General features: G+C 41.7%; 1 protein-coding gene across 3 annotated transcripts in view; it reads right to left on the bottom strand.

Annotated features, from left to right (window-relative positions):
• The window catches only part of UNC80 (unc-80 homolog, NALCN channel complex subunit), a 127,270-nt gene that overhangs the window by 36,306 nt on the left and 76,642 nt on the right, over positions 1 to 14,322 (bottom strand). For all 3 annotated transcript variants that reach the window (XM_065637635.1, XM_065637633.1, XM_065637634.1), the window contains 12 exons: positions 13,978 to 14,109; positions 13,248 to 13,434; positions 12,128 to 12,259; positions 11,472 to 11,615; positions 9,919 to 10,019; positions 8,448 to 8,534; positions 7,492 to 7,675; positions 6,723 to 6,817; positions 5,763 to 5,852; positions 5,257 to 5,358; positions 2,730 to 2,910; positions 1,516 to 1,784 (listed from right to left, as the gene is read on the bottom strand). In XM_065637635.1, the coding sequence (XP_065493707.1) occupies positions 1,516 to 1,784; positions 2,730 to 2,910; positions 5,257 to 5,358; positions 5,763 to 5,852; positions 6,723 to 6,817; positions 7,492 to 7,675; positions 8,448 to 8,534; positions 9,919 to 10,019; positions 11,472 to 11,615; positions 12,128 to 12,259; positions 13,248 to 13,434; positions 13,978 to 14,109 (1,704 nt within the window). The remainder of the gene's footprint in view (positions 1 to 1,515; positions 1,785 to 2,729; positions 2,911 to 5,256; positions 5,359 to 5,762; positions 5,853 to 6,722; positions 6,818 to 7,491; positions 7,676 to 8,447; positions 8,535 to 9,918; positions 10,020 to 11,471; positions 11,616 to 12,127; positions 12,260 to 13,247; positions 13,435 to 13,977; positions 14,110 to 14,322) is intronic.

A 14,322-nucleotide genomic window follows, 5' to 3' on the forward strand; every position in this document is an offset into this window, starting at 1 on the left:
AGATTAGTATATCTTTAATACAATGAGAATCCCCTAGTGTGCTTATGTGGGCAGTCAATCACCATGGCCTGCAACACTTGCAATATCTCATTCACTTCAGAAAAGAGGAATAATCAAATGCATATACATATCACCAAGGAAAGCAGAAAAACCTGCAACAAAAAGAGCCCTGTGGGGGTATGTGCATGTATGCATCAGGAATTAAACTATTAATGGCTGGTTCAAGCCCAGAAATGGCAGAAGAATTTGTTTGTGATGACCACAAAAACAACCAACAACAACAAACCAACAGCTGATCTTCGGTGCCTGGAACAGAGATATGAGGCTCTGCAACACCAAACAAGCTCAGCAACACTTGGGTTGTCTTTTGGAATTGCTTTTTTACTTCCCAAGAGTGGTATTTTATTAATTCAGTGGTTGACAATAATTGCTAGGGAGTGGTGATAAGAAAAAATTACAAAACTCATTTCTGTCCATATGAAAAGCAAAAATGGAGAGTCTTTCACAAGGATGAATGGTTACTGCCAAGTACTTCTTATTAAGTTATTTTATTTCGAAATGTCTTGTTTCTAATGAAAAAACTCATGCACTGCAGACCTGGATCCCATACACACTTACCTAACCATATAAGCAATGATATTAGAGTTTCCAGTTGTCTAGATAGCTAAATTCATCACCGGTCTTAATTATTGTGCTCTGTTAACTATGCTAAAATGAACATACTTAGGGATGTCATGGTCCTTGCTTTAAATAAACAATTTTTTTTTCAGTATTTGCATTATAATACTAAATCTCTATTTAGATATTGTCTTCGAGTCCTGCAGAAATACTCTTTCTGTCTGTAAAAGAACTATAATGTGTTGGGTGGTTTTTGGTTTTGTTTGTTTGTTTTGTTTGTGGGTGGGGTTTTTTTTTAAATTTCAGTATTTGATTTTTCTCAAATATCAACAGGAAAAAAGCCATACTTACATGTTTCAAAGAGAAACACTAGCTTTAACATTTCCAATATTTGTCATCACTCACATGAAAAGACAACATACAGTTTTTCATAAACATTTTGTGTTTTCTGTTGCTGTTTAAATGGTAGATAATACAATTATTGTACGAAGTGAATATCATTTAGTTTCAATAGCAAGTAGCAAATCCAAATATTTCATCTATTCTCCAAATTTCAGACATTCCTTGAAGAAAAATCACTGAGGAAGACTCAAGGTCCAAAAATTTTCCAAAAATTTCACTGTTCTGTGTGGAACTATGTAGTAAAGGAAATAGACATTCTTTTACTTAGCAGAAAGAAAAAAAGAAAATGTAGTCATTACTCAAGAAGAAAAGGGAATATAGTGTCAGGAATACTGATTCGGGCCATCCCACCCTCATCTGTTGTCTTCCTGGGGTCCCCAAAATCTGTGATCTCACCAGGACTCAGCAGTTTAGAGTTCCTCCATTAACAGCCAGATCTATAACAAAGTGCTGGCTCAAAACTCTTCCCTTCTATTGTTCATGGAAATGGCTCACCTGCAACATGCTGGGGAGAACCCACTGGTACCCGCTGAGGGAGAAGAGGTGGTTAAAGTGCACGGCTGTGTTGATGACCGTGGCAGCGTACTGCCTCAATAAGGCACTGTCCTCAGGGTGCAGGATCAGGGCACCATTGAAGACGTTCAGGAACAGCATGATCTCATCCCCCCAGGGGAACTCGCTGGGCATGCCAAGGAACATCTCCTCCAGCAGCTTAATCCACAAGCTTTTCTGAAGAGTGTCCAGACCAAAGAGCTCTTTCCCAGCTGCAGAGGAGAAGAGGCAACAGCAATCAACTCTGTCCACCACATCCAACCGCACAACGTTCCCAGAGGCTAAAGGCCTTTCCAGAGAACCATCCCGCAACACTGACCATTGTTCTGCCTTTATAAAATTATTTCACCCATCCTGTACTTCTGGAAGTGCCTCCAGGGCTTGAGCAAACCTTGACTGAAAGCAAAACACACGAATATGAAGAATGGTGAATATCACACAGCTCATTAAATCTGCTCCCCACTGGCTGGAAATTCTCCTCTTAAAAAGCGAAAGCAGATCTGAGCTTGTACGTGCATCATCTGCCCCACACAACCTGAATAGCTGTGTGGATTTATGCTGAATTTTTATCCTTCAGGTATTCCACACATTATAGGACATTGATGCGGAGTTACAATAACGCTTCTGAAAGCAAGTGCCTTTAGGGCCTATTACAGAACTTGCCAATGCTTACTATCCTGCAACAGTGTCCTGTTTAATCCCCAAGTCAGGCTGGAAACCCTACTTAACTTTCAGAGCAAAGATTCTAAAAAGTGTGCTGTTTCTATATTCCTGCTGCAGAATTTGCCCAGTCTTCATTGGGAGTCCATTACTTCTTCAAAATGGATGGCAAAGGACTCTGAGCAACCCTTTTTAGGTTCAGTTATGCTACTGGACACAGTATTCCAGCTGTAGTCTCATTCATAATTTTAATACATAATTATAACTTATTTCCATTTGGATCCAAATAAAGTAGCTTTGTCGTGAGGCCACTAACAGCAAAGCCCTTTCTGCTGTTGTGCTTACAAACCAGTAGCTATGTATAATTTTCCTTAGGAAGAGGTTTATCAGCTTTCAGTAATGCTACAAGCCTGCACATTTCTAAGGCAAATGAAGTGCCCAACAAAAACCATCTGGGCCCTGTACAACCACCAGAGAAAGCCATCTGAAGGCCATACCTTGGGGATCACTGAAGAGTGAGAACTCAGCATCAATGGCACTTCGGGGAAATGAAGGCAAGCGGAGGAGGTCCTCCTGGAGCATAGATACATGGGACTGCTTGTGGGCAGTAGGGATTTTCTGTGTCAGTGATATGAGGAACAACACCCGGCCCACCTCTTCCAGCTTGCGGGTGAACACCTGAGAGAGAAACAGAGACGAGGATCAGAATCAGTCTGATCAAAAAGTTCTTTATAACGTGTATGCACCTTGCTAGGTTAGCTTCCATGGCTTTCTCTGATGGGAGGGATGCTGTACTCCTGGCCCAGAAGATCCTGTTGACATTCACAGGGCTAGTGCTACACCTTTTTGCTAGAATTTGTGTGACCACTGCTCTTTAGCCCAGCTCCACAAAGATAGATCACATTTGTAAAAGGAGTTTTAACAACATTTTCTGTTTCAGTCTTGTGGAGGATCCTGAGTGGTGGTCAAACCTTTTGCAACTGTGCCATGTGGTCTTTTGTAGATTAATGCAAGCTTTGCCAGTGTGAGCCCCAAGGTGGTCAGAGGCAAACCAACTGCAAACTGAAAGCTTCAGAGTTGCAGTTGCTCTCTGCAAGGTCTTAGGCTATAGTCAACACGAAACTGGAATCGTTGTCTACCTTCTGGGTTGAGGTTGGCTCATGTCTAGCCACAGAAAATGTATATATAGTTGCAAAAAAAAAGTAGTCAATAAAACAAAGACCAGATTCTGAGTTGCTGCAAATGAGCAAAGTCCTGCTGACTTCAGATTAACACTTCTGGTTTACACCAACTGGGAAACTGAGTTCCATTCTACCAGCCTCCTTTGAGCTTCTGACTGGTGGGACTAGTCAGGCTAGCTATTTTATTTTGATGCCAAAAGGAACCATAAGGCAGAGTGACTCTCAATAGTAGAAGTAACTGTCTTTGGAAGCAGATTCAAGACAGCTCTTAGCTACTGGGATGAAGCCAAAACTTGAAGCACGTGGCTTAACATGTGACAAAGCTCTGCTTCCCATGTCCCGCAGTTGCTATGACCTTGCTCTGAAGTGCACTCAGTTTAGAATTGGGTGCTCAATCAATCAACAGTAAAGAAAATACTTTTCCATGGATTGCTGCTCTGTGGGTAGGCTCTACAGTGCCATTTTCTTTGCCGAAGCTGGATTCTGTCCAGCAACTCCTTGCACAGCTACAGAGAGGTTGGTAGATGCTTGATTTAAGTTTAACCTTAGAAATATTTTGGCCTCTAAGTACTCTAAATAGAAAAGTGTGGAATGCAAAATAATGCCCTGAAAAACCTGGACAGGCCATTTAAATCTTTTGGGGTCATGTAGGGCATATCAAACTCATTTATTTGAGATGTGGGACACAACTCCTAGAACCAGAGTGAGAATAATTTCTATCAGAGAAGCAACCAAAATGATCGCAAGTAATTCCGGATTTTTAGAGACTTCCTACTGGCAGATGCAGCACATGAAACATTTCCCTATTCTGTACCGTACGTATATGAGACAGCATTAACTATAGTCTCCATTATTGTAGCTGCTAGTACCTCTTAAGCAGCTTTATAGCTGTTTTTTATAACTGTCCTGATATTTTCCTGCCCCTGCACTCACATTGCTAGGGACACAACTACAGTAACTGGGTTTTGGCTAGAATAATACAACTGTTATTACCCAACTCATACTGTTTAACCACATTCCCTCTGTCCCCTTTTCATTTCTGGCTTATTATCATCCTTTGCAGACACAGCTAGAACAACTTTTCCCTAAACACTCAACTCTGTGCAACTGAGACAGCTTTGCTTTTGTGGAAAACAAAGCGTGCAGTTTCTAGAGGTAGAGCGAGTTCAATACCATAGTCTTAATGCCTAAATAAATGATACTTGTAGGGGTTTGCAGAACATTAAAGGCACTGCCACTTTAGTTAAGGTTTAGTTCCTAAGGGAGAGTTCCTGGGAGCTGCACAGCATCAGCAGGATTGGACAGGTTATCAGGCTGAAGATGGAGAGGACAGTGCTGTTCTGAGGGCAGATATTCCCCTGATGAAACAATCGCTACTGCTGTGCTCTAACCCCTAACCCTAAATCCTAACCCTAACTGCCTCTAAGCATCTGAGAGAAGGACAAGGAAAAGAGGCAGGTAATATTCTCTACAGAAAGAGGAGAGAAAGGAAGGCAGAACAGATAATTACCTGCTCCACAGCCAGAGGTCATGTTAAAGAAAGGAATCAGCAACTTTCAAAGCTGAGGCAATGGAAGCTCTTGTGGGCAAGTATAGGAAAATGCAAAATGATCCACCTAAAAGAAGTTGGCTGGAGAAAGCAGGAGGGGATTCACATTGCATTCTTTGACACTTCTTAAAACACTGTACACCTGCCCAATGGCACCAGGGCAGATTTCATGCCAAGCGCTATTTCTGCAGCAAAGCTCTCTATCTGCATGCAGCCTGAGTGAAGGCCTTTAAAGGGGAAAAAAAAGAAAAAAGGTTTGTTTCTGGGCAGAGGTGTTTGGTGACAGTAAGATACCTGCTTCTGAATGAGCTCTTGACCCTTTTCTGGATGCATCTGCACCAGGTTGAGCTGGGGAGAAACTGACCTCCGGAAAGGGTAAATGTCACGGACGTAGGTCTGCCAGGAAAGGAAACAAGTGTATTTTAAACAAATGTAATTGTAACAGCATCACTCAACAGAACTGAATAAAAGGCCCCCTAGCTCTTTCTGAAGCTTTAGGGTAGGGGCTTTCAGATAGTGTCAGACATCATGGAAGAGCATAAACAGAAGAGAAATTCGATCTTTTGTAGGAAACCTAGACATTAATGACTTAAGAGCAAGGGCTTTCCACTTCTGCCTCTTCCCTCTTCTGTCAAAATCCAGTCTTTCACCACACAGAAATAAACACCCAAGATGTGGTGCCCACAGGACAGAATGCTTTCTATTTATGGGCTGCTTGTTCTCCCTTAGATAACCCTGATATTTAAAATGGGATAAGACAGAAAGAACAAAGCCATCTGGACACCTGACCTTTGCCTTACCTTGTTGTAATGAATAAGATTCCATCGCTTATCCATTAAAAAGTAATGAGAAGACTGTGTTTCAGGTATGTTAAAAAACTCCAAGCACTCCTGAAAAGGAAGAAAGAAAAACATCCTTTTACTTATTAGCTGTCTTGTACAAAGAGCACAACATCCAAAATAAAAATATCCAGCTAATAACATATAAAGGCTGTATGCCTCAGTCAGGCTGTTACACTGTTCTGGCATTAATTCTTAATTTCTTTTTTTATTCATAAACTACATGAATATGTTTGTGATAATCAAGGCATGCTGATATCACAGTCCTGAAGACTGATGTTACTTGTTTCAGTGTCTTCATATCCCACATATTTGTCTGGCTATATAAGCCACATGGGTATTGCCGTTTCCATTTCCATCCTATGTATTCATCAAGCTTTGGCGATAGGTGATATACAGAGACAATCAAGTTCCGATCTTTCAAAGCACAGAGATGTGTGATCCCCATTAAAATTTAACATAGTTGGACAAACCAAATGCTTTTGCAAATCCATTTCCTAAGGGAAACTGACTTCACATTTCCTAGATCCCAAGATATAATTGTGGCTACTGAACCATCATTTCCACTCTGATCTTGATCGTTCTGTTTAGTCTTCAGTGTTGATAAAACCAAATATTTAGATGATTTATGTATTTATCCAAAGGACAGTATACAGCAAATACCCAACAAACTGCCGTGTCTTCAAAGGTAGTTGCATTTGTGGGGTTTTGGCTGTCTGTGAGGTCAGGGTTTTGCTACTATCCTTTAATACGGGATCCTGTCTATTGCAACCAAGCTGTCCTCACAGGGGCACAGAAATGCCTGTCAGCAAAGCTTCCCGACACTGGAGCAGATGATCAGGACAAATGTATTGCTGGCATACAGGTATGGCACGTAATGTACTATGAAGCATTTTGTCTGTTTCAAAAACTCACTCCTACCTTCAGAAGAGCCTCAAACTGTGTGTCCTCATGGACTGGTAACTGAGTTGGGATGTCACATTCATTCTGCCCATGCACAACAAGGGTTTTTGTGCCTAAGGAAGAAAAGAAGTTGCATTCTCCCCATCCTTTTAAACTCAATTTCAAAAGACTGCCCATGGAGGAAAAGTGATAGTTAAAATGCATTCCTGGACAGGCAGACAATGCCAGTCCTGTCTGGAATCCATTATGTAGTGTTAGCATAGTCTCATACTTCCACAGTTAATGAGAAACTGATCTATTCCTAAATGATGAGACGGCTTTAGCAGCAACTGTCACCCTGAGGAAGGAACAAACCTAAAAGGTCAAATCTGTTTTTCAGCAAGATATCTCTTGCTTCACTCACAATGTCCTAGACTCACAGTATGTTCTTCTTGGACTCTCTCTAGACTTAAATGAGAGGTTGCATCAAATCAAATTCAGTCTGAATGGTACAATCTTACAATGATCATCCTGACAGACTTTCACAGCCCAACTGGCACAAGGCTCTGGGTTAAAAAGACTGTTCTAATTCACTTTCTGTTTACTTCTCTTAGAGCTCTTAAAGTGGCTTTGTGAAACACGGGGAAATAGAGGTGGAATTTACTGACTGAATCCTCAACCCAAGGAAAACTGACTTAGAGTATGCAACCATTTGTAGCAGTTCTTTTTCTATCCAGTTCTGATGGATTTCCTTTTTGGTAGGGGTCATGAACTTGGAGATGAAGATTTAAAGACTCATTTCTTATACCTGGCATTGAGGCAGTCACCAGCAGCTTCACTTCACACTGTTCCTTCTTCATCGTCTGTTTGAGATCCTTGAAGAAGAGTCCTTCTACATAACCCACCACTTCCCAAAGGAAGGTAAGTGTGGCAGAAATGGCATCCATGCCCCACTCACATGGAGTGCGTACAAAATACATTATCAGTCCTACCTGCAGGTAATAAGTAAGAGGAATATCAGGTTATACACACCCTTTCAACTGTGCGGACTTGTATAGACACAGAACAAGAATATTGTTCTACCTTTTTTTACTCAGAGGGAATAAACTCATTAAACTTACATCCTGAAAGTTTATACATAATACAGAACAATCTACCTGTACTATTCTTCTTTTTTCTAGAGAGGATGAGGGTTGGGAGCAAAAAGTACTGTTGCAGCCCAGCCTTAAAAGCCATTGTAGACAAGGAAAAAGGAGAACCTCTGCAGTAAGAAACTTCCTGTGCCTTCTGCTCTGGTGTGCTGCCACACAAACTCAAAAACACAGAGGGCTCCTGGAGTAGTATACATCTTGCCCATTTCATCTCCTAACTGCAGCAAATGCATTTTCCACAATCTTGAAATAAGCTGCTAGGTAGACTGTCCAAGAGCAAAGCACTTTCTGAATCAAAATGAAGTAAAATAATTAAAGTTTCTGGTGCTGGGATTCTTCCATTGGTCTACAACTCATTGTGGTTCAGTTCAGAAATCCACGACAGGTTGCTTACATGCTTAATGAAAAGGTAAAGGTTCCTTTCCCTCTGCCTAGAAGGACTGAAAGGCTGGTGTAAGCCTGGTGACTTGCACCCGCAGCCAGTAGCAGATACGAGCTATATAGGAAAAGTTAAGAGCATTTATTTCCTTGCAGATCGTGACATTAACTTTTTAGGACACATGAAGGCAGAGGTAAGATTCTGTGCTGCACAGTCAATCCACAAGCTACTCACCAAATAGTTAAACAGAATATGAGATGTCTGGGCAGGGAAGTCTCCAATGTTCAACAAAAGCTTCCTTAACATGTACATCAGCTCATCCTGGAAGAAGAGCAAACATTTTTTCTTTCCATTGCAAAATGTAGAATGGATTTCTCCCTTTTGTTTTCTCTGGTTTTATTTCTTGCTATTTTTCCATAGTCCCTTGTTCAGCTCTGTCTCTTGGTGCATGAAGGAGAACTACATGCCTGTGACTGCTCCCATATTTCCCAAAATAAGGCTCAGGGCACAGCACCCAGGGTCACTGTCTCTCTTTTTTATCTCAGAGAGGCCAATACTTCCTATTGCAATTTGTACTAATTGTAGCATCCTGATTCTGCACTCTTCTCCCTGTGATAATCCCTGTGCTGCTTATCACAACAAATGACTATCTAGATGATCTGTGAAATCTAGTTCAGCTTAACTCAATAGCTGTGGCTGCTGGGGAGGAGGCACAGACAGGATCTAACTTTTCTTCCTTTAGAGGGTGCCTGCTTTAAATGTAGACAAATACACTTCTTACGGTGGGAAGGAGGTACAGAGGGGAAGGAATCTCAGTGTCAGCTAAGGACAGACAGACTGCATTTAAATTCTTTCTATGGCACTCATCCCTTTAATCCACAGCAGATTTGAGTGAGTGTTATGGGCATGAATATGCATAGGATATTGCCATGCCAATGATACATCTGCTGAAAGCTTCCACTTCTTCTCTGTCTTCTGTACTCACGGTTGTATTAGGCCTATGAAGAGATGGTAAAACAGCAGGCTATGATAGCTCAGAGGTCTCTGAGGCCAGACAGCATGTGGCTTCCTTCTCAAACAAACAGAAGTGACTCTCTGAACTTAAATAGAAGCTTTGGGGACTATGGTCGAGATGTCTCTGGAGTAGTGAGGCTACTGAGACCTGGTCACTCAAGGACCTGGAAAGTAGCCTCTCCTGGCCTTTCTTAAGGTTTAATATTCATTTTGTAGTCAGTTCTTAGGTGGTGGCTTGGAAGATAAGGACAGTGATATTGTTGTTATTATATTGCCTTTCATCCAGTCAGAACTCATATGCCTTTCTTCCATGAAGCTTAGCCATGGCACTAGACAGAGGTGTAATAAGCCAGGAAAAGACAAGGCTGCCCCCACCTTTCAGAGAAAGCTGAACAGTGGCACGGGTGAGGCAATACTGCCTGTGTTAGATAGAAAGGGTTCTGCTTCACTAAGCAGCTGTTCAAAGCTTGGCTTAGAGCAAGTCAGATCCTTAGTGGTGGCAAATCAGCTATGTCCCACTTACATTAGTGGACAGAGATTTAAACCAATTGACAATATGGCCTAAAGACTTTGAGCTACATTATAATAGCAAATGTTCTTCTCCACTGAAGCCCACAGAGCAATTCTGCTTGCAGCTGTGCTCCCCTGCTCTAGGTAATACAGACACCCACTGGGGAGAGGCTGAGTTTACTTGTCGGTTGCTGATTGTGAGCTTCTCTAGGAAATGGCGCAGAACTGTAGAGGGGTCTTCAATTAAGCAGTTCCACAGGACTTGCTGAGCAACAGCGCTTACTGTAAAAGAGAAAGAAAACAAAGTCAAAACTGTCCCCTTGGAAAAGCCTTGAACCGGTACACTTAGACACAAAGGTTCCTAACCTTCTACCACAATTGTCATTTTTGTACTGAAACACACAGGAGCCTCTGTGAGGCACTAGGATTCCCAGTCACCAGCACAGTCATCTCAAGCAATAATTCTCTAGCTACTGGTGATATGGCAGGAAGCACTTCACCACTGTAATCAGAGGAATAATAAAGAAATAACTATTTGGATCCACAAATCCAGATGGACAAATCCGCCAATTAAAAACCATAAATTAATGTACTTTTTTGTCCATGCATAGAAGTTCAATTTTATGGTGATTCATTGAGTGATTTTATCTGGTATTGGTGAACTGTATTAGATAGTCAGCAGGGAATTGTGTTGACAATTGTCTCCTCAAAGTGTAATTAATTGCAATCCTGTGAAGATTAACAACAACAGAGAAATATTCTTTCTTTTTTTTTTTTCAGTACTCAGTTCCTGATCACAAAATGATACATACATTATTTAGGTGGCTGGCTACATCCACCCAAAACTGAATACAAAATGCAACAGAAAGTTCAACATGCAATCAGCTGACATGATGAGTGATGAGAACAGAAGTGCAACAGTCCACCATCTACAAACATTTTAGAGAAACAAATACAGAAAAATGCATTATTACTTTACAAGTACATCACAAATCATAACCAAAACGTTCAAGCTGTATAGGTAGATTTCCATTTGTCATAGGATCAAAGAAATGTTGGTGGGAATACACCTCTGGAGGTCTCTAGTTTAAGCCCTGCTTGGAGGAGGACTGTCACCAGCACCAGATTATGTCAACCATGGCTTTGACTAGCCAAGTCTTGGTAACTGCTGTGGGTGGAGAATCCACAGAAATTGCACTATGCTTCTGGTTATAAAGTTCCTTCTAAATTTCTAACCTGAACATCCCAAGTTGCAACCTTTAAGCTAGAGTTCCTCCTTTGTTTCTTTTTTGTCGCACCAAAGAAGCCCAACGTCTGCAATCACTCCTCACACAACACCTGCTTTAGGCCTCTTGCCACCCTAGTATTCACCTCCCAGATCCTTTTCAGCTTCTCAATATCCTTCTTGAATTCGGGGCTTTTTGGGTGCCCCAAAAGAGCAAAACCCCCTCAAAACCAAACACAAACTGTGGAGAAAAAAGGAAAAACCCTCCAAAGTAATATTTCTTTTGTGAATCTACTTTCAAATAGTTTGTGAGGATTTAATATATTATTAATTAACTTTTTAACAAACATATATACTCATAACAACATATAGCACATAACACTTGTAGGAAACAAGAACTGAGAGCAAATACAAGGTTGATACACCTCTTTTCCACTTTAGTTATGGCACGTAACAAATGTAAGCCATGCTTGAGCAAGAATCACTTGAAATTAAATCTAGGTCAGTACCAGCTACTCCATCCTCCCGGACTTCTCCATCTTCCATCAAATGGACAATGGGGAGCACTGCTGCACAGATGCATGCTGGAAACACAGCCTGAGGTGGTTGCGGCACGTGATGGTTTGGAGTGTGCTCTGTAGTGTGTTCTTCATCTGGAGCAGTAAGAAGAGAAGAAGGCGAGTGTCAGTGAATAAGCCATGGTATTATCCAGGCAGGTTAGATAAACATTTACGTTAGGTGCTGTACAAAATGATGGGCTGTCTGATCACTCTGCAAGCATGGCAGCTTTACTGCTGTCTCCAAGAAGAAACTGGGCCTCCAGCCACTTTTGTGATCAGGAATTTTCATTGTAAATATGTGTTTTTTCAATTTACATTTATCTTTTTGTACGGAACCCATTTTCTTTTTGATGAAATCCCATTTCATTACCATTTTTCAGCCAGAGTGCTCTCCATGGCACTATTCTCTAAATGAAACATGAGAAATAAGGGATGACATTGTGACAGCAGGGGTGAATAAAATAATGCAGGGCAGTAATTTATTAAGAAGTGGCTCAAGCTTGGGAATACATTCAGCAAAAACAAATGCCACCGGCTTTATAGGTCAACAGGAAAGGCTTCCAGTGAATGATATCCTAGGAAAGGATACTCTGAATTCAACCCACCTTCTGCACTGACTGCTGACCGCACTGACCAGACAGAACCACGACGGAAAGAATAGTTCCTGTGAGATGTACTGGAGGTGCAGGAAGGACTCACAGAGAGACGGCGGGAGGCCAGGTTGGCAACTTCTTCTACTGACAAAGAGAAAGGGAAACGTCAATCCAGATCTAACTCACAGACTCTAGGGAACTTTCTGAAGGACAGCACTTACAACCAAATTGGAACACTGAAAAGTCAACTCAGGTAACACTCAAAATGCACAATTTAAAATCTATAAAGATCAGTCAGATAGGTAATTTGTTCATGCTTTGGGAACCAGCAGAGCATACTTGATAAGAGTGTTGAGTGCTTTGGTGAGCCACATTGTAACTGAGTTGGCTTTATACTTCTTTTCATCTACATCCTGTTATCCATCATGGTTGCCAGTGCTTAGTTTTCCCTAAGAACTGGACTTTCTGCTCACAGATTTCCCAATGTATGATTAGACCTGAACATCACTGTACTTACCTAATAGCACATACCTTGAATGTCTTTAATGAAATCTTTGTGCTGTCTTAGCTGAGACCAATGAAAACCCTCACCCAAAGACTAAGCTTTTCATGACTCATGTCTTGTAACTTTGGCCATCTGAAAGTTTGGTACTGAGGCTGAGCTGGTCATCTAGGCTCCCCAGCTAGTCACCATGAATGTAGAAAACCCCAGGGTCAATTTTGTATTAAGACAGATGCTGTCAAAGGGTGATTCCTCCCACACTTTAATTATTAAAGGGTTGAAGTTAGGAAAGACAAATTTCATTCCCAGTGTTGCATATTCTTATTAAGTCCTGCAAGATGCTGGGAGCTCTGAGATGTTAAATACTAGCAAGTTCCTCTGAAGTTAGGTGGAGAGAGGCAGGGGTCTTCAGGTCACACAGTGATATGTCCAAGGGTTTGTGTTTTTCTTGCGCTAATTTTTAATTACACTGTTACTCAGTGTCTTGGACTCCCCAACAAATGGGTGTGTTTGTGACTTTCCTAACACTAACAATCAACGTTCCTGCACATCACACCCCTAAGCAGTGCTCTGTGTTGGTGGCAGGTGCTCTCACGTTCCTGGAATGCAGTTCCTGACCCTGGAGCACACCTTCTTCTTCCTGCTCCGAGCTTGGTGTGCAGGTTGGCTCGTAGCAGGCCTCCTGAGTGATGGGGATGGCAGTGATAAGACTGGCTTCCCGGCCCAGGCGTTTCTTCTCTTCCTCCTGCTGCAGGTTCTTCAGGATGTGCTCCGCTCGCTGATGGGAACGTGACACAGCTCTGGCTGAAAATGACTTCTGTCAGGAAGCAAAGAGAAGAAACACAGCCTGAAGCTGTTAGTTAACATACACACATACTGCATTTTCTGCCAGAGACCTCAGTGACATTCAGCAGCTCAGTTTCTAAATATAAGTCAGACTAGTGCTAGCTGAACAGAGATTCACCAAGAGACTCCTCTTGGAGCTATGTCTGCAATAAGCCTTGGTGCAGACTTCTCCCAAGAGACACCACATGAACCAGTGCAGAGAAAATGGTCTGTCAGACAGTTTAAGTGAAATAATGTTCTCTTGGAGAGAGAACAACTGTGTGCTCCTAAGATCTGAGTTACTGTCTCTCACAGGGATATGATATGCAGTACGGTACCTCAGTGGACAAACAGAAAAGCCTTTTGCACATGTAGAAAATTCTGTGTGCCCTACATGGACAGTGTACTACATTTTTCACAGCTGAGGAAGACAAGAAAACTCAGTTGAGCCCACATCTTTTGGCTTTAGCTTTAGCTTCTCCCATGCTGCTACAGAATCAAAACAAGTGCTTACTCTCATGATGTCTCTGCTTACCGACTGATCTTCATTTATAGGATCTTGCACACTCCCACTGCACTGAGGGACCCATGGCGGGTCAAACATTGGCACAGATGGCATCCCCAGGACAGGAGAAGGCAGAGTGAAGTTTATACTTGGAGGAGGGATCTAACAAAAACATGGAAGACATTTTGTTACAACAGACTATTATTTATGTCAGTACTGCTAATTAAACATGAGCACAAATACCCAAGACATTACCTCTGCAAATTTTTCCCAACTCCATGTCTCACTACACTGCAACACCACATACAACTCTTTTCTTTTCTCTTTTCCTTTCTTTATTTTCTTTTCTTTTCTTTTTTTCTTTTCTTCTCTTCT

The sequence above is a fragment of the Caloenas nicobarica genome, chromosome 6 (genome assembly GCF_036013445.1).
Source record: "Caloenas nicobarica isolate bCalNic1 chromosome 6, bCalNic1.hap1, whole genome shotgun sequence".
NCBI lineage: Eukaryota > Metazoa > Chordata > Aves > Columbiformes > Columbidae > Caloenas > Caloenas nicobarica.